General features: G+C 35.9%; 1 protein-coding gene across 7 annotated transcripts in view; it reads right to left on the bottom strand.

Annotated features, from left to right (window-relative positions):
* The window catches only part of LOC135207992 (otoferlin-like), a 217,566-nt gene that overhangs the window by 110,585 nt on the left and 80,617 nt on the right, over positions 1 to 26,364 (bottom strand). For all 7 annotated transcript variants that reach the window (XM_064240077.1, XM_064240072.1, XM_064240073.1 and 4 more), the window contains exon 3: positions 5,236 to 5,448. In XM_064240077.1, coding sequence (XP_064096147.1) covers positions 5,236 to 5,448 — 213 coding nt within the window. The remainder of the gene's footprint in view (positions 1 to 5,235; positions 5,449 to 26,364) is intronic.

The raw sequence follows: 26,364 nt of genomic DNA on the forward strand, positions 1-26,364 counted from the left end.
CTTCATAAAAAAAAAGTCCAGGGTTCCAGGATCCACAAGACTTCGTAAAAACAGGAGTCCCGGGTTCCAGGAACCACAAGTCTTCATAAAAACAGGAGTCCAGGGTTTCATGGACTAATTGACTTCGCAAAACAAAAGTCCAGTATTCCAGGAACCACAGGACTTCATAAAACCGAAAGTCCTGGGTTCAAGGAACCACGAGCCTTCATATGAACAAAAGTCCAGGGTTCCAGGAATCACAAGGCTTCATAAAAACAAAAGTCCACCGCTCCAGAACCACGAGGCTTCATAAAAACAAAAGTCCAGAGTTCTAGGAACCACAAGACTTCATAAAACCGAAAGTCCAGGGTTTCCAGGAATCACAGGACTTCATAAAATCAAAGGTCCAGAGTTCCAGGAACCACAAGACTTCATTAAACGGAAAGTACAGGGTTTCCAGGAACCACAGGACTTCATAAAATCGAAAGTCCCGGGTTCCAAGAGCCACAGGACTTCATAAAATCATAAGTCCGGGTTCCAAGAGCCACGCGAAGTCTATTTCACGCACAAATGCAATTTAATTTCCAAGAGGAAAAGTTACTCTCCTCGAAACATGTCGGGAGTAAAGTAATTTCGTCGGGTCTGAATTAATGCTATTCGCTCAAATTACACTTTGGTTATTAAATCCCAAGATAAAATGGGATTCTAATTAAGGATGGGCTGCTTCATCAGAGAGAGAGAGAGAGAGAGAGAGAGAGAGAGAGAGAGAGAGAGAGAGAGAGAGGGGGGAAAAATATTAACAGGAATCTCTGAGGCTCAGGGACCTCGATATGTTTATATAAAATAGACTATATGCATTTAAACTACTAGAGGTACTTGCATCAGTATTTCTGCAATGGGGCGTGCAAATGAACATGTAATAAAATCGTACGAGTATACAAAAGGAAAAAAAACAGCAATAGAAAACAATAAAAATTAAGCTGCGTATGAAAGGAAACACACACACAAATACAAGTGGTGTTATAAAAACAAGTATAATTGTTTCTGTTTCGAAGACCTATACTCTTCGTCCTCACAAAAAATAAACAACTAAATAAATAATCAAATTTTAAAAATTAAGATTTTGACTAAAAAAAAGAAGGAGAGTTCACTAAATAACAATAAACCTGCGAAATCGAACTGAGCTGAACTATGAACTGAAAAGTCCTCCATACTGTTCACAAGACACAAACATCTCTATCTCAATATATCACGATCAGTCTTCCTATGGACTTGACACCACATAACTTTTCGAAGTTTGACAACGGAAAGAAGGTAGTGCCTAAAGTAATATCAGGCCACAACAAAGGTGGGAGTAGACTAGCGCCCGTGAATGGAGGAGAGGAGGGATAAATAAATGGCTTCCACGTCCCTGGTGGGAGGCAATACAGACTTTCCTATTTTCCCTCAAGAGAGAGGAATTCTCCAGAGAATACGGTACCTTAAAAAAGTATCTATCATACTTCTGCCACTCGACACCGAGAGCCTCTCGTCGTGATCGGAAAGTATCCTGATAACTAAATAAAACATTTTCAAAAATATGAGCCCAAACCATAGGTTTAGTGCGTGATATTTCCCTGCAGAAAGCAGGTTTAATACGTTATATTTCATTGGGCAAAACTATGGGTTTAATACGTTATATTTCCCTGAGCAATAAGGAAAAATATAGGTGTAATACGTTATATTTCCCTGAGCAAAGCAGGATTATACGTTATATTTTATTGAGCAAAACTATGAGTCTAACGTTTATATCTCCCTGAGCAAAACTATAGGTTGAATGCTTTATATTTCATAGAGCAAAACTATAGGTTTAATAAGGATTATTTCACTGTCGACACATATGAACCATCTAAATTAACTCATCGATATGCTTATAAAGCATAAACAATAAAAACGCACGTAAGAGAAGAAATTCACTGCACATGGTATCTATCAGTGACACAGAGACAAAGAAAGACAATATTTTCTCTGGGAAACAAAAACTTCAGGAAACGTAAACCTATATGTTGTCTTTTGGGGGAAAATAAACAGCCTTAGAGATAAGAGTTCCTTTAAAAGTTACCTCGAGCACGAAAAATGTTAGGAAGAATTTCCTGCTAGGAATTCTTCCTGAGCATCATGAAAATACTTTTTCTTCTTTGTATTATGATCCAGAAAAACTGAGTTGTTTGTAACACAAAAAGGAGAAAACTTACTATAAAGAAAATAGTGTTTTTTATGATATTTTTACAAACTTTTTGTTTTTGTCTGAATTCTCTTAGAGTAATAAACTAGTATATTTAATGAAGATAATAAACAGAAATCCATCTGGATCACGAATTCCACAAGCATATTTTCCAAAGAATAAAACGCAGCCCATACTTCAAAATGCTGAACGTATTGGCAACATGCTTCAAACTGTGATTGTAAATATTCTTTATGATTGTTTCAAAGACTACCTTGGGACAGCGGCAAAGGTAACGCTCACCTTGTATTTTAATACATTTTATCTATTACTTTATCTATTCTTTTTAATTATTCATGTATTTATTAATTGATTTTTTCTTTTATTATAAGTTAGATGTCTTCTTTCGGTATTTCCCTTTACTTCTTACTTCTTCCTAATGAACATCGTATTCTTTGGAAGTTTGTATATCCAAATCAGTGGCCCCTGTGGGTGGGCTTGTTCCACATGAATAGATTTCATCTACTGAATAATAATAATAATAATAATAATAATAATAATAATAATAATAATAATAATAATAATTCCAAGAGACATCACAGCAGTGAGATGGATCACTGAGCAGTTTGCTTAGGGAAGTGAATATACATAAGAGGCTATGGAGTAGCACGAACAATAAGCCTAAGTGTGTCCTCGTGGATAAGGTGGATCGAGAGCATCGGTTGTTTGCTTTGCGAGGTCAAAGGTCAACCAAGGCAATATTCTACTCGCTCGAAGGCTTTTAATATTAAAAGCCTCTAATCAAGGAGATGAAACCATGCGTGTTATGTTTGCTGGTTTATCCTGATTTATGCTTTCTACATTTTATGAACATTCCAAAATTGTTTGCCTCAAAAGACGCATTCTAAATAATACGCAATAAAATACTAACACACACACACAAACCTAGCAGAGTTAAAGGCCAGCGTGACCTCTCAGTAGTGCAGACCGATACAGATGCAGACTGTGTTTTGTGTGGTTCTAGGGCCAGTTTGAGCCTGCCAATCTGAGGTCACACTCCACCCCCCAAACCCCAAAGCCCTGAAAATTCCCACCTTGGTTGAGAGCCATTGGTTTACATTCTTGTTTTCTATGGTGGCCTACAAGTTTTCTTCTAAAAGGATGCTAACTCACTATGAACAAAAATATTAAGTAAACACCTGTTTGATTTTACGTGCATTACATAAATTACCCTATTACCCAAAATGGAACTATTTAGACATAGCAAATAATTTAATGGGAATTTTAACATCTATTATACGAACTTAATATTGCATATTGAGACGGTCAACTGAAACACTTGCGTCGCTAAATATCAAAACAATGAGATAAGGAAAACCAGTGGAAGCAATAAAAAAATAAGAAAAAAAAAAACATTCTTTTTGTCGAAGTGGGAAACTCTGGTTATTTCAATTGCGACATTTCACTGACTTTTCTCTATTTTTGGAGAGAGAGATTTTTTTTTTTTTTTTTTTTTTTTTTAGAGAGAGAGAGAGAGAGAGAGAGAGAGAGAGAGAGAGAGAGAGAGAGAGAGAGAGAGAGAGAATTCTAACTTTTACTGTTAACGAAAGGAACAAGAATGGCAATTGTACCTCTTGTTCGAAATATCGCGCAGAAAAATGTCAACACAACCGCGGACGTGTCTTTTGAAACAAAATGAATGGTGGCTTCATAGAAAAATAAACAAACAGTCGCTATACACGTCATTCTGACCCAGTGCTCAGCAAACGATGAAACTGAGAAATATTTCCACAGCTTCACTCTAACTACTCTCTAACATCCAAAATAAGACTCATCAAAGGCACGTTTGTCCCTCATTAAAGTTGCACCAGCCTGTATATTGTTCAAACTAGCATTGCGTGAATTTTAATGATACGCTTTCATTTGCTTAATTCTGGACCACAATCTCTACTCTAAAAAGAAATCCTTCATTCATAACATGAAAAATCAATTTAAAAAAAATCTATGAATAGAATCACTCGGAAAATTAATTATGGCTTTTACACTAGAAAATGAATATATTACCTCCTTATCAATGAAAGAAATTGAATTATTTTCAAAAGATTTCAAAACTTTTCCGTTACACATGTTATAAATTCCTTAATTCAGGAAGACAATAATGTCCTTCACTTAGAAAAACAATAAATAATTTAATTTAAAAAACAATAAATTCCTTCATTTGGTAAAATAATAATTTCCTTAATTTTGAAAAAGCAACAAATTCCTCAACTTATAAAAACAATAAATTCAGTAATTTGGTTAAATAATAAATTCCTTAACTAAAAAAAAGCAATAAATTCCTTAACTTAGGAAAAACAACAAATTCTTTAATAAAAAACAATTCGTTAATTTGGTTAGAGTAAATTCCTTAACTTAGAAAAAACAATAAATTCCTTGACTTAGAAAAACAATAAATTCTTTAATTAAGAAAAAAACAATTCATTAATTTGGTTCAAAAATAAATTCCTTAATTTAGAAAAACAATAAATTCTTTAATGAAGTAAAACAATTCGTTAATGTGGTTAAAGAATAAGTTCCTTAATTTAGAAAAAACAATAAATCCCTTGACTTAGGAAAACAGTAAATTCTTTGATGAAGAAAAACAATTCGTTAATTTGGTGACAGAATAAATTCCTTAATTTAGAAAACCAATAAATTCCTTAACTTACAAAAACAATAAATTCTTTAATGAAGAAAAACAATTCGTTAATTTGGTTGAAGAGTAAATTCCTTAATTTAGAAAACCAATAAATTCATTGACTTAGGAAAACAATAAATTCTTTAATTAAGAAAAAACAATTAGTTAATTTTGTTAAAGAATAAATTCCTTAATTTAGAAAACCAATAAATTTTTGACTTAGAAAAACAATAAATTCTTTCATGAAAAAAGAAACAATTAGTTAATTTGGTTAAAGAGTAAATTCCTTAATATAGAAACCCAATAAATTCCTTGACTTAGAAAAGCAATAAATTATCTACTTAAAAAATAAATAAATAAACAAGAAATTCCTTACTTCTTCGCGCGGACGTTGGTGGAGACGGAGCAGGTGGACTCTGCGTCGGAGATGGTGGAGCAGGCAGAGGGCGGCCTTGACATCTCCCTCATGTCGTTGTGGTCGGCATCCTTCAGGCCGGTCTTCTCCTCGTCCTCCTGACCCGTGCTGCGCGACCTCTGGCGACCCAATCTCACCAGTGACCTCACGGCTTTCATCCCGGCGAAGCCGCGGCTGGAAGAGACGATGAAAGTTCATTGGAAAAAATTTTGTTTGTTTGTTTGTTTGTTACCGATGATGAAAGTTTATCGAAAAAAAATTTTTTTTTACCCATGTTGAAAATATTAAGAAACAAACACTAATGGGAATGGGAAGAGGAGAGAGAGAGAGGAGAGAGGAGAACGAGATGAGAGAGAGGGAGAGAGAGAGAAGGACGAGTCGTGAAGCACGTTTATCAGTCGAGGGTGAAAATAGTATGAGAGACGATCTAACAGAGAGAGGAGAGAGAGAGAGAGAGAGAGAGAGAGAGAGAGAGAGTCCGTGAAGCACGTTTATCAGCCGAGGGTGAAAAACACCCGTCCTTTTATATTTGAGCCATGCACAATCCACCTGGCATAAATCTGAACATGAAACAATAGAGAGAGGATAAATATTAACCCGACAACCTGGCTTCATCCAAGCCCTCACAAAGACTACTACCATTCACAGCCAGAGTCACGGCTGGCCAACTCGAAAACGATCTCATTCACAACACCAGTGTCGATGTTAACTGCCAGTAGGCAAGAAATAAAATGTAATACTATTTCAAAGAGTTACGATCGGACCCCAGTTAACGTTAGCCAGAGCGACAGTGGTTCTCAACCGCGGTGTGTGTGTGTGTGTGTGATAGTGTGGATGTGTGTGTGTGTGGGGGGGGGGGGGGGGGGAAATTGGGGAATTTCAGAGTTTCGGGGGCGGGGGGTGATTTTTTTTCCAGCAAAGATAAGATTGGCAAGCTTAAACTGGCTCTAGGACCACACAAAACGCAGTGTGCATTTCTACACACACATATACATATATATATTATAATGTACACATACATACATATATATATAACATATATTTCTGTATAAATAGCTTTGGTGCTTCAAGAGATTACAATGGCAACACCCTCCCATATTGTTTATAGCCCATTCAACCCGGAACTATTCCATTAAACTAAGAGCCTACGCGATTTAATCTACGCCTTCCCCCTTAATAAGATTCTTATTCTTACAGATACGATCTAAATGAAATCTCATCCCGTCATAGGGGATCTCTCTCTCTCTCTCTCTTATGTACATAATTCCGGGGCATTTTACTCTCTTAAATATATTCTGTCACTTAACGCTCAAAAGGCATCATTATCCATAAATTTGAATTTATAATCGTAATATATTCTGTTTATCAAAACGAAAAGTAAGCAAAGGGGGAACGTGAAATATAACTTCCGTCTATTATAATTCCTCTTCAGCTTTTCCATTAAAAATTAAAAGTTTAGATATATATATATAATATATATATATATAGATATATATATTTATACATATATATATATATATTATATAGATAATATATATACTATTATATATACTATATATCATACATACATTAGTAAATATATGATTACAATTATATATTATAGTAAATATATATGTATAAGTTATATAATTAATTGTATATATTATAATATATATATATATATAATATATATTATCAATATATAGTAATTGTTGAACTAGCATCCAGAGGCTACTGTCATGAACCATGTAGTACACATAGCTTGCCAATCATACGTCAGAAATAAACTGAATACCCTTAAAAAAAATGACAATACCTTTACACCCAAACAGAAATAATCACTATATTTCACAATTATGTAAATTAAGTCTCAAAAGCGAGATAAATTCTAATTACTCTACTTTGAGACAATTGAAATCACTTCTATTAACATAAATCTTATAACTTCGTGAAGCATAATTCTTTTTTAATCCAGTGAAAATTAAAGCCATATTTCACTGTCTCATTAGTTTTGTACCCAAATTCCCTCCGGAACGTAACCAGATTAGATCGTATTTCAACCCCCCTCCCCCCCAACCCCCCTAAAAAATAATAATAGTAAAAAAAAAAAAACTCAGCTGGGTAAAACTTACGTCGCAGTCGATAACTCCCATCTAAAAACATATCATCAAGTAAATAAGATTATTTATCAAAATAGAATTTTCACATAATCCCTGAACTTTGGAACATTAAATCAGCTGACAAGAAACGCAAATTCTCTTTGTAATGGACTCTATTAAAGGAGACGAGGTTTTGATTTGAAAAAAGTCGACTGCATAAAGATGACTGCAAAAGGATTCATATCTTTTTTTTTTCTTTTTTTTTTTTGCCTGGGAAATACCGGCGAAGCAATCATCATTTGCTCAATTCAATTTCCCTAGATTGCATAAGAAGGAGAGCTTAATTTACGTTACGACCCAAATCAGAATCCATCTTTAATATGATATTTTGTCTCGCGGGAGAAGAAATTTCCAGCAGTAAATTGTAAGTGTCGAGATTTTTTTTCAGATATTTAATTTTTTTCAAAAAGGACACTAACGCGTTGAGAGTTCATCAGCATCCCGTCGAGACCCCTGGTATAAACTGTGCCACCGTTATTGTTTGTTTGTTTGTATGGTGTTTGGAACCAGTGGTTATTCAGCAACGGGAACAACGGCTTTACGTGACCTCCGAACCACGTCGAGAGTGAACTTCTATCACCAGAAATACACATCTCTCACCCCTCTATGGAATGCCCGAGAATCGAACTCGGTGTATACAATCGTGATTACTAAGTATTACTGAGAAATATTTCGGTGATAAATGCACTCTTTGAAATGGGCTACCCACATGACAAGAAGTTTCTAACATATTAAAGTTTTATGGACTTACATATAAACCTATTCAATGAGAACGCCACCTATTCTATAATATCTTGCTGGGAGTAAGTTTCAACTTCAAGAGACAAGAGAAACCTCGATATTTATGAAGCCAGTTCTACAGACTCTTTCTTCTATTCTGAATCTAGGAGGTTCTGTAGCGATGGCAAAAACATTATCAACATTAAAACTATCAAAGGTATCCATATTAATAGCCGAGTAGGTTGGTGAGATTACTAAGAAAAACCACAATCCTTAGTAGATTTAACTTACTGCTCAACAGGAAAGAGGCATATCGGTATTCTATAACCAGAGTGTTCCTTATCATTAAGGAGAGAGTCACATCGGTATTCTAAAACCAAAGAGTTCCTTGTCATTAAGGAAAGAGTCATACAGATATTCTAAAACCAACGAGTTCCTTAACATTAAGGAAAGAGTCACATCGGTATTCTAAAACCAAAGAGTTCCTTGTCATTAAAAACAAGATAGGATTCACACGATGTCTCCCTCTTAGCAGGAATGGGAATCAAAGAGAAAACGTACAGTTTTTTTAAATAGTATAGTATGCCAAATCCACGAAGCTAATCCCAACACAGAAATAATTTCACCTATCGGTAAAGAAAAGCTAAATTTCAGAATGTGATTCACCTTCGGTTCCCTGATCCCCTTAATACAACAGAGAGGAAAAAACTAAAACTTACAAAGCCATTTGCATTTAAATGATGCGCGCATTAACCCTTTCTCTTCTCTAATATTGCCTTGCATTCAATTTCAAGAGTTTCGGATTGAAATTTATGGTTCATTCTGTTCTTCAGGATGGTTCTCGGAAATTCCGACACTTCATTCATTATTATGCATACACACAACGTATATTCTTTACAAAAACAAAATATACTGATTGTGTGTGCATGCCGTTCATGTGTATTTTATCATTAGAGAATATATGACTATTTTCTTTTGCATAAGCACAGTCAAGCAATATACATATATATTATATATATATATATATATATATATATATATATATATATATGTGTGTGTGTGTGTGTGTGTGTGTGTATGTATATATATATATATATATATATATATATATATATATATATATATATATATGCTTAAAAAATCACAGTAGATGCACGTGACCTCAGTAAATAAGCGAATACCACAGGAAAATGATAGTCAGAAATCCAAACGCTTTCGTCTTTACTAAGACATTGTCAATGTCTTAGTAAAGACGAAAGTGCTTGGATTTCTGACTATCATTTTCCTGTGGTATTCGCTTATTATATGTATATATATACATGCACACACAAATATGCATATATACACACATTTATATATATATATATATATAATATACATTTTTATATATTCATATATATTCGCTGTGTATATATGTCGTGGGATTTGTGGTCATTCTAACCGCCTCAACAATAAATGGGTCTGAGATCTGTGCTCCTAAACCCTAAACCCTAAGGCACATAACCTCTATTGACCTAAGGCCTAAGCAGTGGATTATATACATGTTGGTTAGTCAAAGAGATAAGGGAATGTGGCCGACAGAATACCAATAGTGGCTCAAATCAGTTTCACTATTATAAATCATAAACGTGAACCTCCTAGTTCTCAGCATCGTTGAAAATATTTCTTCGCCATAGCTATAATCATCTCGTGTAACTATTCTCAAATGAAAGAGCGCTCGATAACAAATGTGGGACTCTTTCGAGGTTTGAAATGGGTCAAAATTCAACGAGGTGGTATTTCTGTGTTTGACATTTCAAACCTCATCACGTGAAACCAAGTCAAAAAACTGTCCCAAATGGTCGTCAGCTGACCTGTATTAAAAATCTTGCACTTTTTTTAAAGAAAAACCTGAAAAAAACGATTTGATCATTCTCAGGAGCCTCTAATTAAAACGAATGCTTCATATGGAAAGAAAGTATTTAATTCATTTCATACCTTCAAGTTAGAGGCAAATATATCTAACCCTGTTTAAGTAAAGCAATAAAATGTATCCAAGATACTAGTACCCAAAACCTTTATAAACAGAAACGTGACCCTCCCTCAACCCTACAGCATTGACTCTCTCTCTCTCTCTCTCTCTCTCTCTCTCTCTCTCTCTCTCTCTCTCAACGGTCAGTGCTACATATTTGTAGTTTAATTTTTCTTTGAGCGTTTAAAATAATATTAAATAAGACTCTCTCTCTCTCTCTCTCTCTCTCTCTCTCTCTCTCTCTCTCTCTCTCAAAGGAAAAATGCAGAACCATCCGGCCAGAGCCAACGACTCATACTCCCTGTCATTCGCATCTTTCCTCTTCCCTCGTCGCCCCAAAGCAAGAAAAATTCTTGCATATTTAAGAGGAAGGCTTTGTTTTTTGTTGGGAACGAAATCAAGCGGGAAAGATGAAACGCCATGCTGGTTTAACATCACTCGTAATGTTAGCTAGTGACTTTGGGATTCAAAATTGCATGGTTAGTGGGAATAATGAGATGATACGGCAGTTAAATAATAATAATAATAATAATAATAATAATAATAATAATAATAATAATAATAATAATAATAATAATAATACTATCCTTTATTTCAGATCAGGGAATATACATGGAATACACAAAGTACAGACAGTAACATACACAATCTAGATACATGAGACGACATGATTAAAATATTAATAAACGTTTAGTATTTATTTGTTGAAAGTTTCGTTTATTAGTTAGATTAAGAGATGTTTCCCTGTATTTAATTTGACTTACACCATAACTGAAAATCTTACAGTCGATTTCAATTGAAAAATAATAATAATAAAAATAAATAAAAAAATAAATAACTATAAAAAAATCCAAAAACTTTTTCTTTATTGAATTGGATATCCTAGAGTTCAATTGTAAGAAAAATATGGTCGTGATTCAGACCTTCAGAAATATAATCAACTCGTTAAGAAAGCATAGCAAACAAGAGCATTTAAAATACAGCTTTACTAGGAAACACAAATGTTATAATTATAGCAAAACCTCAGTGATGACTAATTTCACGAGTGAATGTCATTCCTCACAAAAGCACCGACGACGTTGATGACAGCACTGGTAAATTATTATCTATTTAAAATAATAAAGACACAAGGGCAACGTTCTTCACCAGACTTCATTTAAGACTGAAATCAACACGAGTAACCTGACCCAACAATTCTCATTACGATGTTGCATCCACAACTGAAACAATCAAGGAATATCTGTGCCAAATTTCACGAAGCATGCGAATAAACCTCATCTATAATATGCTGCTCAGCTGAATCCCTTCTACATCTGAACAGAGAAAATCGGAAAAGATAAATAACTGAACTGCAAAACGACGACATTTGTAGTAAATGCATAGCAGAACAATGGAACAATGGCAAATATATAAAAAATACAACTACACTGTTTGAAATTACACTCTCTTTACTGAATTTTACTCAGGAAAGCGAGTTTCAATGAAAACGGATCAGCAAACAAAACGAGAATGTTCTACCTCCGATTTGTTCACAATTAAATTTACCATTTTCAGAATGACACAATTCTCATGTGGCGATGAACACTATTTTCGATAACGTAATAGTGGATACAAAACTAAGCATAATCGTTCAAAATTACTAAATAACGCCAAGACAACATTATAAACATTATCCAAATAAGTGAAATGAAAATAATAAACAGCATTATCTCTTTTTATGAGATAATTACCTACCAAAAAACTTTATTCAAGTTATGTTGTCCTTCCTCTTTCTATGAAAACATATCCAAAGGAAAGTTTACTACTGTCGTAAATATTCTTCTCAATATAAAACTCAAACCGATCTCATACCAACAACAATAAAATAACTCCACTCAACATTTTATCGACGAGCAAAGACCACAGTGTTCTTGCTTATTTAAATAATGAGGGGAAACAAAGAATAGTATTTTGTTTTAATTTTGATGAAGCTTAATCCTAAAGTTACCTCACATTGTATGACAATTCCAAGATCAAAAAGAAAAAAACCCTCATTATTTTCTTACCCCAAAGAAGCAAAAACCTACTACGTCTAGAAGTAATAATTCAACGCAATATTCTAAGAGCCGAGATTAGTACCGATTATTTTCCTCGTCGTTGGCTCAGGGCAAAAGAAAACTTCCTTCTTGTATATATAATGAACTGACCTTTCTCGCTACAAAAAGAACAGCGTGAGTCACAGTCTTCAAAGGAGGCTGCAAGGAAGAAACTGAGGAGAACGTTGAACAACTTTTCCTACAGATTTAACATATAGATGAAAGAGCTACAATTCATTCTCTCCAAACACGTTTCGTACAAGAGGCGTTACAATGCAGATTTGGCTAAAAAAAAAAATTTGTGTCATTTTGTGGAATTTTAGATTAACATTTTTATTGATAGTTTGCTGTTTACATTAATATTAATATCTGAAAATAGTAATTATTTTTTAATAAATTTATTTAGTCATGAAAAAAATGAAAATACAGTAATTAGTGAATATTGGTGTACGAAAAAATGCGCGAATTAGTGAATTTTCCTCGATATATTTGGAAGTAAGTCCCACATAAAAAAACGCGAAACAATTCTAATAGTATTCATTAACGTGAAGGCAATTTTAAACCGTCCCAGGTGTACGGGGATGAATTTCTGAACACAATTAAAAGATGAGTAACTCTGCCGCTTTCCTGTCGAGTAAATATAAAGTTAACTAGCGCTCTCAGTAAAAAAAGAAAAAAATAAATAAATAAATAATAAGCTATTCAAACATCTCAAAACCGACAGGTTTTCCAGTTAGAGAGAGATTTAAAAAACCCTGAAAAGTTGAGGAACTATTTTCCGGACAAGATCATTTCGAGCAAAAATCCAGTCCTGATCAACAAAAATAGGACAAATGATTTCCCTAGGATTCAACACTAAAAAGAGACTGCATCATATCAATCTTAAAAGATACGATGCCCTCACAACACGAAAAATACCTCGTTATTCGAAATTAAGAGAAAAATGACAGGCAACAGCCTTCATATTCTTTCGGTTTCTTGAATTTTTCCAACGAAAATAAGCAGAGTACATAATATATAATGTTGCACTAAATTCCGTTACGCAGGAATTGATAACCTCCCATTTTTGGTTACGAGAAATTTTTATATTCATTGAACTTTTGAGTAAAGAGAAAATCGATGATAAAAAGACGTAATTTTTCAATACATTTTCCCTTCTTTATAGAATGATGTTAAGGTCTTAATGACGGAATTAAAATCATTTTACCGTTTGTTTCTTCTTCGGCTCAATTCCTAAGTCATTGGACACAAAAACTAAAGAGATAAGTTAATATTCAATAAATATTTTACAAAGGAATGATACCCGGTACGTTACATATTTCACCTGACATAATCAAGACGTTACATATTCGCCTCCAAAACAATAAATGTGGCTAGTTTTCAATATGCAATAGTGGTCAGCGGTAGACCAGTAAGATCTCATTTTTCAGATCCGTGGTTCGAGATCGGCTTGCCTCCCACCAGTCAACCCATTTACGAACGGGCACCAGCGTCAGCTGGAGAGAAGCAGAAAACTCACATTCTTCAGATCCGTGGTTCGAGACCATCCTGCCTCACATCAGTCAACCCATTTATGATCGAGGCACCAGCGTCAGCTGGGTTCAAGAGAAGAGCATGAGGTTGGCAACCTCATCCACAGGGACTTGGTGAATCAAGTTTTCCGGAAGAAGACAAAAACCAGCAACAGTACCTTTCATCATTAACTGCTGAAGCAAGAAACTTCCGAAATAGTAACCCAATCTGCCCAATAACCATACCGCTCATCAGCAACTCTCCGTCTACCCTGCGTACATCTGTAAATATTTTTCACGTTTCCTGGATACTGAGGAATTTCAATTCCTCCTCCTCCTACCTTAAAATAACTTTTCACGTCTCCTGGGTACTATGGACTGTCAATTCCTCCTCCTCCTCCTCCTCCTCCTCCTCCTATGTCAGAATTCCTCCGAATTATTCCCACTCCTCGCCGCGACGTACCGTTCCCAACTATCAATACGAGATCAAACTACCTCAAGACACTGATCCATCTTTGCACTCGTGCTAACCTCAAACAAACAGCACCCCCGTAGCCACCGCCCTCCCCCAAAAACAACAACAGCCCTCTCCACACACACACAACTGTATGTATTCTTCTCTTGCTTTCAATTTAATTTATAAAAACTACACACACAGCTCACCTTGTAAACTTCTACGCGTTTCTCTTGTTGGTATTCAACGAACGCGCTTTCTTTCGACCATGGAGTATTTTGACTTCAATACTCTCTCTCTCTTTCTCTTTTCCTAACCTTTTAACAAAGGCTTGCTCCCACTCTTGCTTTACTTATTCTGTGACTCAACATTTCTCCATCTGCCTGGCACATCCCCTTGAAACTTTCTCCCAATTCGCTTTCAAATTTTCCACTATTCTCTGCCATTCCCCTTTTTCACCATCACCAACTAACACTGCATTATATCTAAAACATGGCCACCCCACTATCCATTCACGACCACTTAGTATTTGAACCTATATCTCCTATCCTTTCTTACAGTCTGATTACTTTACCCATATTAAATACTAAACAATCACGGAGGCATCGCACGGCCTTGTCTTAAGCTTAATCTTCAGGATTCTTTTATAGGGCTTTTTTTAGCTGAAATTTGATGAGCTGATCATTATGCACCGTGGACTGTGCCAAGCTGAACGGAGCCAATCTATATATTGTAAATATGTTACGGTTTTATGAAACAGAAACAAGTATAAAGCCTTTCTTAATCTTGACCTTTGATCTCCCGGGCAATAAACGTCAATAACAAAGGTAATAAATGTATCCCGTGATTATCAACATCATAATTCTAGGCACGTTCTTCGGACACTGAAATCAATGAGACATCTGAAGGTCGGTGTATTGGGTGATAAAGGTAACGGATACACGAAAGAAAATCAAGATCATTCCTATCTATTGTTAGTTGAAACAAAAACAATTTGATGTTGTAAAAAATGTCTTCTTTACCCTATTCAGTTGCTTAACTTATATTTCCTCTACAAAGTTATCTCGGCCGAGATAATATCGATTCCTTCAAAGGCAGCCCCTCCCCTCGACGGCAACCTTCAACTTTTTTTTACAAGTGTCCTTAGATACCATAACAAAGCACTTCGAGGGTACTTCGTCAACCTTATGGCTCACCACTCCTCTTTGAGCTTCATACCCTCTCTAAGCTGCCTGTTGAGGATGTACACGGAACTATTCACATTTACATAACACATACATGAACATTATATATATAATATATGTAAATATAATATATATATATATATATATATATATATATATATATATAGAGAGATAGAGAGAGAGAGAGAGAGAGAGAGAGAGAGAGAGAGAGAGAGAGAGAGAGAGAGCTAAATTATACTCTACAAAACAAGCGGAGGAAATGTCAAAGTTTAAGGTTAACGGAGGTTAATAAAAGCTCCGGAAACAACAAAAGAAACAAATGACGCAATATCATCATCTTCGCTAAAAGCTACGACCAAAACACATACAATGAAATTCATTACCAAAATGAGAACACTCAGTTTACTTAAAAAAAATAGGATAGCATGAAATGATCTTAAACAGAGCGCTGGGAATGTGATTTTAAACGTCAATTCACTTCTAACTCGCACAGGATGAGGGCTACCTACTAAACCAAACCATTTAGTCCATTACCGTTCTCTTTTACATATATATCCAAGCAATTCATGGCAATTTCCATCATCAATATAATATAGAATGCAAAGTATTTTAAATTAGCTGCCTTTTCAGGAAAACTATTAACCCAATCATTTCAGTATTAATGCAGGCTCAATTATTACACCACCTTTAGAAAGTTAACGAATAAATTACACTCTCGGGTTATGCTCATCTCGGTCGGTGGTTCCTAACGTGGGGGGTACGCCTTACTAGGGGGTGATTTAATTTTTAAGGGGGGGGGGGGTGGGGGGGGGGGGGGGAGATTCGAGAATGTTTAAACCAAGTTAATGGCCTTTTAGGCTTCCTCCACGTGAATATAAGAATTATGGTATATCACCACCGGGGGCATTAGAATTATAGATATAGGTCGCTGGCTCAAACTTGGAGTAAATTGGATTTTTAGCCTTTTTTTTTTTTTTTTAAATACGCACAATGCAACTTTTTCCGCTGACATGAAAATAATCCCTACAGTTACAGGAAGGTTTAAATCTAACTTCCAATACAAAACTTAAAAACGTAATAGACAAAAAAAAAAAAAAAAAAAAGGAATATTCATAATCAATTTCAACGTGCAACTGCTAAGAAAAAATTTAGTATCAACCCCAAGGGAAAGAAAAAATCTTTCACTCACATCACCATGTACGTAAATTGCAGAGAGAGAGAGAGAGAGAGAGAGGTTTCTGCATCAATTTCAGACCGTACTTAAGAATGGATCCCATTCATACCCTGCAGTCAGTACGTTGCTATTTTTTTTTCTTTTTTTTTGATGGCTTCGCTCTCACGCGAGTTCGAAGCTTTTTTTCTGGTAAATGTTTTAATTTCATCATAAAAAGTAAAAGCCTGAATTTCGTTCGGTCTGAATAAATCCAATCAGAGGCATAGATTAAAAAAACGTCTACAGGGGGAATACATTCAGAGCGGGGGTCTAATCTTTATGAAGTCTGAATTCCTACGCAGTAACGAAGGAATCGAAAATGAGAGAGAGAGAGAGAGAGAGAGAGAGAGAGAGAGAGAGAGAGAGAGAGAGAGAGAGAGAGGCGTTGTTACTGCTGCTTGAATGATAAATGGTGATAGCAGCATTTATTCCTTTTCATGCTACCAAATACAGTATCTATTACTTACTGGAAAATGAGTTACAACCTCTTTACAAAAATCGGAATAACTGTTATGATTAGAAGCTTGAATTTCAGGTTAATGTACCTTGTTGGCTTCTTCCATGTGAATAGGGTTCATCTTCTGAATAATAATAATAATAATAATAATAACAAAAGAATGTGTTGACAATGCTCATAAGCGGACGATTGGGCAAGGTTCATTCTATACACTTTAAAACCTTAAAAATTTAGGCATAATAATCTGCGAAAACCATCTTCGTAGAATATTATGCCAAAATTCTTAAGGTTTAAAGTATATAAATTGAACCCCGACCAATCGTCAGCTTATGAGGATATTAAAACATTATTTTATTGTAATAATAATTGTAATAATAATAACCACACCGTCCCGGTCACTGACAATTTCCAAACAATAAATAACAAATAACGTATCCAATAAACAACCCAAAAACAAAAGGAAAAATACACAAATTGCAGAAAACCGACAATCCAAAGACGCAGCAAACGAAAATAGCACCAGGCTGAATCTTCTTCTTCCCAGCTTTATCCCTATTCGGGGTCGCCGTTTTTAATGAGGCTCTTCCATACCTCTGTCCTGTGTCATTTCCTCCCGTACTCCCTTCTCCCTCATATCATTTCTAATGCAATCTCTCCTCCACCTGGTCTTAGGTCTTCCTCTCCTTCGTGTTCCATCCACCTTCACGTCCATCACTTCTCTTACCATGTGTTGCTCTTCTCTTCTCATCAGGTGGCCATACCATCTTAACCTTCCCTCTTGCACTTTCTTTAATGCTTCAGTGACCTTTACTGCATACCAGGGCATCTCTCTCTCTATATATATATATCTCTCTTTTATTTTCTAATAGTCTCGAAAAAGAGAAAAGTTTTAGAATAATCTCTCTCTCTCTCTCTCTCTCTCTCTCTCTCTCTCTCTGGGGCACAAGACAGGGCAAAGGCTCTCGAGCAGCGCCCGTCCGAGGATTTAATTAGCTCGGGGGCTAGCAGTCTCGAGTGACGCCGCGATTGCTTGCATTCTGCTACACTTGCTCGCTCAAGCAATATCGTGTTCCTCAGAGCCGCCTCGCAATTAAATCATCTCCCCGGGAAGCAGAGGCGTCCTTCAGAATCCGAGTCCGCTGACATCGACTTAACGGTATTGAAAAAACTTGCATAAAAAAAAAAAAAAAAAAAAAAAAAAAAAAAAAAAAAAAAAAAAAAAAAAAAAAAAAGAGAGAGAGAGAAGAAAAAAAAAGAAAACAAAGCTACCTCAACCTGGCCCTCAAAGTTTAGACATTAAAACAAAGTAAAGAAAAAATGCGCCGAAGTTTCTACGGCCCAATCGAGTTTTCCGTCCGGTGGTGGCCTTAGCCACCGCCCATAAAAATTTAAGCCGCGGCCCATGAAACTCCGCCACGCTCCAGTGGTGGCCGATGTTGCTGTTACCTGTAGCGCTGCCAGAAGTACGATTATATCTAACTTCGACGTTAAATAAAATTAAAACTAATGAGGCTAGAGGGCTGCAATGATATCCATCCTAAGAAAATACCACATCTACGCATTCTCAAAGTCTGAACCGAGTCAGTACGTATGTAAACAATTCTCTAGACCTTGGTCCACTCAACCATTCAACGGCCGGAGTACCTCAGGGGCGACGCTATCCCCCTGGTCCGCTAGAGAATCACCCCCTAAGGGGTTACCCTATGCGTCCGTTTTCCCTTCTTCCTCGATTATTATCTCGAAAGAAGCGTGGGATAAGACGATCTCCTCCATCCGGAAGAATATATCTATAAGAATGCCTCCACCCTCGCCAGTGTGGGTTTCCCTCTTCCCGTCACATTTCCTGAAATGCTTCCTCCTCCGGTTCAAGGGATGATCCTTGGAGTCTCTTCGCCTTGTGGGGCGGAGGGTTTATCTAAAGAACATTCTTCCATTTCTTTTCTTAGCTTTTTTTTTTTTTCACTTCCCTTACTATTGGCTGGGAGCTCGTCTTCATAACATAGAATAACCTTCGAAAGTACTTGTTCCAAGTCCCGGTTTTCGCTCGCCTTCTTACGTGCGTTTTATGGTATTTTCAAGAACGCGGACTTTCGTGTTATATTGAATAACATATAAACGTATAGCCATTTTTCCCATCGGTAGAGTTTAAAATTTCAATTCAGTATCTACGTTCTCACTCATATTTATAGCAACATTTTCATTTATTATATATTTAAAATAATACTTTTCAAATAAACTTTTCTTTCATTATTTTTAAAGTAATACTTCTTAAATAATTTTTTCTAACTGATTCTAATCTCGTGTCCTATTTCTTATGAACAATACGGATCTCAAGGTTTCCCAAGTATCAATTTCAATAAAAAAAAATGTCCAGTTAATAGCCTTCAGTATCCTGACAATGTCTTCCTAATTAGATAAGCAAATCTGAAATGGGTAAAATCCTAAAACTGACTCCGGTCACAGATATACTAAAGCAATTTATGCAAAGACAATCAAATTAAATTCCCGAGTGAAAATGACCGTCTCTAAATCTGACGTACTACTACTGGATGATAATATTTAATAAGACTAATATGTGTAACTTTTAGTCAATTCATTATTAAATCATCATAAAAATTTTCACGAAAGAAAGAGGAGTCAATTACGTTCAGTATATGAAAACGGGTTCTGGTAACCTATTTACTTAGCATTTAAACTAGAAATTTTTTTTTAATTATAAATGATTTAGCAATGTTAATAACCAAGACATTAACGTCTCTTTACAGTGAAAACTGTAAGGCATAAACTACAAATATTAAGTAACCTATCTACTTCTGCATTTAAACTAGAAACAAATTTTATTCAAAATCATTTAACAATGTTCATAACCAATACATTTAATGTCTCTTGACAGTGCAACCTCTTAGGCTTCAACTACAAAAATTATCTAAATTAGAAAAAAATTAAACTTAAAATTATTTAACAATTTAATAACCAAGTCATTACTGTTTCCTTACAGTGAAACCTGTGACGCAAACTACAAAACTAAAAACTATTACAATTTTAAACCATTTCACAATGTTAATAACCAATGAAAATTGTAAAGCTTAATCTAAAAAAAAAAATCTAAACTAATCAGACATCTTAGCAGTAACATTGGCCTTCTTTTATGGATCTCCTCTAAAGTCGTATCTTGGGCAGGTCTTCACGCCCTATTTAGCAACCCATTCCTCGCGCTTTACAGCTCCAAGTATTTTCCGGTCCAGCGACTCCCAGAGTAAGAAAACTCCCCTCGCCTATTATATTTCCCCCAGACTACAATAAAAGTCTTATACGCGTTCGCAGCATCTTTAAATGCGAGATTTTATTTTGTGTGCGTTTTGCTCTAACTCATTTATTTCCTAGGGGTGTCTGCATAAACACACATATATAGCAATTACAACTGTGTCTTTGTTGTTCTTAAAGGTAACTAATGAGCTGCATTCAAGAAAAACATTCAAGGTCTAAAGGAATTCAAATCAGACCCGTAAAACATGGACACCAGTTGTAAGAGCGCCGACGAACAAGTGTTAAACTTTAATAAAATGCAGTTTTTTGCTCAATTTGTATGTTGAAGAGCCTGAGTGACACTAAATGAACCTGACTTAATGTTTGAAGTTACTATTGGTAAACAGACGATATACTGAAAACATTAACGTTAATAATTTTCAGTTAGAGTTCAAGGATTTTTTTAATATATTTTTTATCTAATGACTATAAACGAAAACAGGTCGACGTCAAATGCTTTAGTCAGTAAACAAAAAAATACTAGATTAAGTCAAATTCAAAAGAGAATAAATAATGAGTCAAAAACAGAGTAGAAAACTTAATACCCCCCCCCCCACCCCCCCCCCCCCCCCACTTCTCCCGCTCTCTCTCAGTTCAGGTTACTCATTTTTTTGCACATTTGATATTCATGTAAGGTATAAAACAAAGCAGGTCGGCTTCTCGTTAAAGTCAAATTTAATAAAAGAGAATAAAATAAAATCATGAGTCGATAACAGCGAAACAACATTTAATTTCCTTCTCTCTCTCTCTCTCTCTCTCTCTCTCTCTCTCTCTCTCTCTCTCTCCACTAAAGTAGATGAGTATTATGCGCCGTACTCTTACACCTATTTGTTCCTCTTTTAACTTCCATTTTAGACATACATTCTCTCTCTCTCTCTCTCTCTCTCTCTCTCTCTCTCTCTCTCGTGATATAAAGCTCGAAGATAAATTGCCGTCCTTTGTACGGAGTCAACTTTCTCAGCCGTAATGGTAAAACATCTTGCAGGACATACGTCTGCCTGCACCACCATGCTGTCCGATATAGCCTTCCGCAAAATTTCCGCGAAGGAAGAGAGAGAGAGAGAGAGAGAGAGAGAGAGAGAGAGAGAGAGAGAGAGAGAGAGAGAGAGAGGGGTTTTTCAAAGTAGCAAAGCGGAATTACCTACATATGAACACGTACAAAAGCCCAAAAAGAATTTGCTCTCACCATACATCACTAGAGCAAGAAGGTTCAGGAAACGGGTACCATAGTTCGAAACCAATTTAAAGCTAATAATACACATTTGTTTGTTTGTTTGTTTGTATGGTGTTTTTACGTTGCATGGAACCAGTGGTTATTCAGCAACGGAACCAACGGCTTTACGTGAATTCCGAACCACGTCGAGAGTGAACTTCTATCACGCCACTGGGGCGCTAATGATACAAGTGGTAATAGACGAATGCAGTATCTTTGACCATATCTTTCCTTCTAACAGGAAGTAACCGAATTACTTTCCAATTTCGTTTTTTTTTATTCTATTACACTTATTAACCTTCCTAAAGATTATTCAGTCGAACTGGAATGGAATATAAAATTATAAAATTTAGGTCAGAGGCTAAGTACTGGGACCTATGAAGTCATTCAGTGCCCAAAGGGAAACAGATTAAAAACGCTTTAAAGGTATTTACACTATTAAACACAATTGTCGGGAGAGAGTGGAGTGTAGATGGAAGATAATAAGAACGGAGCTACAGTGAAATGAACGCAAGCGGTTTCTTGCGTTTTTAACGTTTTATACTTCTATTCAGAACTGTGCTTGATATTAGCCCTTGCCATGTTCCTTACATAGCATAATAGTCCATAGTATTCACTATGCTCACTAGACTTCAGAATACTAAAGATATATCAACTTCTCGATGCACTGGGTTTTTTAATTTATATAGATTTTGGCATTATGCCAAGCACTGGGGCAACTAAGCGCTGAAACGAAAATTGACAGCAAAGGGTTTGAAAGGTGTTACAGGAGGAAAACCTCAAAGCAGTTGCACTATGAAACAATTGTTAGGGGAAGGTGGACAATAAGATGGAAGAAAGAGAATATGAACGGAGGTACACTAAAAGGAACGAAGTAGTTCCAGCTAGGGGCCGAAGGGACGCTGCAAAGAACCTCAAGTAATGCTTAATTTGCACAGAATGAAGTGCACTGACGGCACTACCCCCCATCGGGATCGATTCACTGGGAAAAGATCTAAATTATGGTATGAAAAAATAACTTCTATAGAGCGACCGCAGAAAGAAAAGCGATCCTCCTCCGCCCTGTATGGTTTCAAGTATTATGAGAAGTCTAGGAACAATGGAGAGGAGGTCGGTGAAAGATGCTTCCTAGATACGGTAAATACTTCTGCGCGGAAAGAGGGTAGAAGGGGCTGTAAGAAACAAAAGTAGCAATCTCCGTGTGCTACTTCAGTAACACATAGCGTCTATAGAGAGAGAGAGAGAGAAGAAAAAGAAGACAACGGGTACTGTCACACTCGTACTTAAACTGCTGAATCGTGGATGTATCCCCAGTGAAGAAAAGCTTCCATAACATTAACCCCTTCATACACCTATTCAGGATTCCCCAAGAATTCCTACCCGAAGCGTAAAAGAACGCCCCTGCAAACCTCTTACTTTTTCATGGACCCTAAGGATTTTCCCTTCCTGTGTTTCATCCTTCCTTATTACCCAGGGCTCTCTAGGTTTTTTTTTCTTGCTCTCTCTCTCTCTCTTTTTTTTTCTCTCTCTCTCTCTCTCTTAAAACTTCTGCATTACTTCCTTTTCACCTACTCAACGACCTCCATTCTTTTCGCACGACGAAACAATTTCAAAACCCAATGTACCATATTTTCACATACGCTCAATAGCTTGCCACTATATATATATATATATATATATATAATATATATATATATATATATATATATATATATATATATATATATATATATATATGTATATATATATATATATATGTATATATATATATATATATATATATATATATATATATATATATATATATGTATATATATTCTCATTCCCCCCCCTTTAATTCTTATGAAATATACTAGAAAACAATAAGTTCATCATAACAACTTCAAAAATTTTTCTTTTAAGTTATATTAAAAATCACAGTTCACTTCACTTCTGTAAAGGAGAGGTGCTCAACAGTTCCTTCATACATTCCAGGCTTGGCTTCCACAAATGCACCAACCTCACTGAAGAACTTAATTCAGAAAGGAACGAACCGAACAATAGTTTAGTTACGAAAAACAAATAATCAGAATTTCCCAGGAATTCTGTACGAAAATAATTCCATAAGGAACGTTATAGCGTATCGTCCATTTGACGGCAATGGTCCAAAATATTTTCTCCTATAAACTCCCGTCCCTTTTTCTTCTCCGCGGGTATTAAAGTCACCGCCATGAAAAGCTTTCAGCGTCAATATGATTCCCGAGGTAATCCGCGCTGTCGATCCTCTTAGCATCGCGACCTGTGTCACGGAAAAACGTTTCTTTCGTTTCCCCTTTTAGATTACGTTTATGGGTATTTCATTTCCTTCGGATGATATTATCGCGGTTCGTTTCCCCTTTTACATTTCTCTTTTGGTTATTTCGTTTTCCGTTTGTTTGTTTATATGGTGTTTTTACGTTGCATGGAACCAGTGGTTATTCAGCAACGGGACCAACGGCTTTACGTGACTTCCGAACCACGTCGAGATTCGTGAACTTCTATCACCAGAAATACACATCTCAAACCCCTAAATGGAATGCCCGATAATCGAACTCGCGGCCACCGAGGTGACAGGGCAAGACCATACCAACCACGCCAGTGAGGCGCTTCCGCTTTCCGTTTAGACAATACTCTTCGAGAAGGGGAATGGATCCTCCTGCGCTTCTGATGATTTGCAGAATATGAATAATTTACGCGTTGCATATACCAGTATTAAATGTTATCTTTTCACGATTATTTCGATGGGCGAGAATGTCACTTTCCAGGCAATGATATTGTTATATAAAGGTGATTAGCGTTATTTAAGAACACTGTACGCTCTTTCAATGATTAGCGTTATTTAATAACAATGTGCGCTTTTTGCATATCAGAAAAATATAATAAAAAGGGCTAAAATTTGTCTCTAACTAAATACATAATATCTACACATTTCAGCTGCATGAACTAGTCATCTTTTAATGACACCGTATTTCATTTCCTCTATATCTTCAATCTGCAGATTTCGCTTTTCTCATCACATAACAGTTGTGTTCCATGACCTCTAACATTTTAAGCTATCACGATAATATCAACTAGCATTAAACATCACTGCAAAGGTTGTGTACCAAACGATGGTGTAGTATGTGTTTCTATATACATACCATATATATATATATATATATATATATATATATATATATATATATATGTAATACAATGAGCCCATAAAAGCGCCAAAATATAAAGAAATAAGTACTATATTTCAGAGACTGCTGCCTCTCTCCTCTCTGAAATATAGTACTTTCTATATTTTGGCGTTTTTAAGGGCTCCTTTTATTAGATGGAATTCTGTTGTAACAGAACATTTTATCAGTCATATATATATATATATATATATATATATATATATATATATATATATATATATATATAAAATTTGAAATTCTCGACCTCGGCAAAATTTCGGAGATGAAACTCCAATCTCATGCTTTCATCAACCCTAGCTGCAACCCACTATAATCGACTACCTACCATGTAAATAATTTACTGCCTAAGCAAACAGAGGACCTGAAAGTTCTTCAGCTCCCCATCCCCTCTACCCAACTTCTGAAAGGACTTCATTCGTGAATAATGTGCTTGCCAGGTATGTGTTCCCCAACGGTGAAGGGTTTAAAAGTTACGTAAAAGCTTTGGACCCCCTAGCTTAGCCTTACATATCAATCTAGTTTAGCCTTACATATCAATAAATAAGCAAGGTGGTGATAGTTTACCGAAGTGACCTCCTTTCATCTGCGTCCATGTATGATGACCTACTTAAGTAGTACCGAATTTGACTTAAATGCCTCAGCCAGTTTAGTTATCACAAGCTAAGCTGGACAGATACACGAAGGACGGGTAAGATAGACAAAGGACAGAAGGGAAGAATAATTATTATAGTAACCCAGTAGCCAGTAACGGAATGCGAAAGGTAGACATTGCTAAAAATATAAAAGAAAGAAATATTCAAGAAAACTGCCAAAAGCTCTTGAACAAATGCAAGCAATATTGGAAAATATACGTCCAAAAAAATCATGAACAAATGCAAGCAGTAGCATCAGAGACATAAGAAGTACCAAATGACAATAAGAAAAAAAATACAAAAATAAAAAATAAATGAAGTTTAAAAGCACATACAAACAAACACAACACACACACACACACACACACAAACACACGCCCTCCCAGACTTTTCTTCCAAAAGCTAGAATAGGAAGAAAGCACCAGAAAACGCATCCAAAAAACATAGAAGAAAGAAAATAAGCTTTTTTTCCTGGAATTACTTGGAGCCTCCATTAGGTATATTTCTTTTTATTATCGCCATAAGCAGCGCCATAGTTTGCGTCAGGTCGGTCTCCTTCGGTAAACAAAATTAAAGGGGATCGGAGGGAGCGAGTGTTCGGTAGCATGCAAAGAGAGAGAGAGAGAGAGAGAGAGAGAGAGAGAGAGAGAGAGAGAGAGAGAGAGAGAGAGAGGGTGTGGGGGCGCTCGAAAAATATCTACCAATTTTAGAGAGATGGAGGGGAAAGCAAGTCTAACAGTATGGGAGAGAGAGAGAGAGAGAGAGGGGGGGGGGGGGGGCAAAAAACATCATATCAGGAGAATTTAGAGAGAGAGAGAGAGGGGGAGAGAGAGAGAGAGAGAGAGAAGAAGGTGGGGGCGCTCGAAAAATATCTACTAATTTTAGAGAGGAGGATGGGAAAGGGTATCCAAAATATCTAACAGTATGAGAAGAGAGAGGAGCTAGAGAGAGAGCGATAAGGAGAGAGAGAGTA

Source organism: Macrobrachium nipponense, chromosome 34 (assembly GCF_015104395.2).
Source record: "Macrobrachium nipponense isolate FS-2020 chromosome 34, ASM1510439v2, whole genome shotgun sequence".
In the NCBI taxonomy this organism is placed as follows: domain Eukaryota; kingdom Metazoa; phylum Arthropoda; class Malacostraca; order Decapoda; family Palaemonidae; genus Macrobrachium; species Macrobrachium nipponense.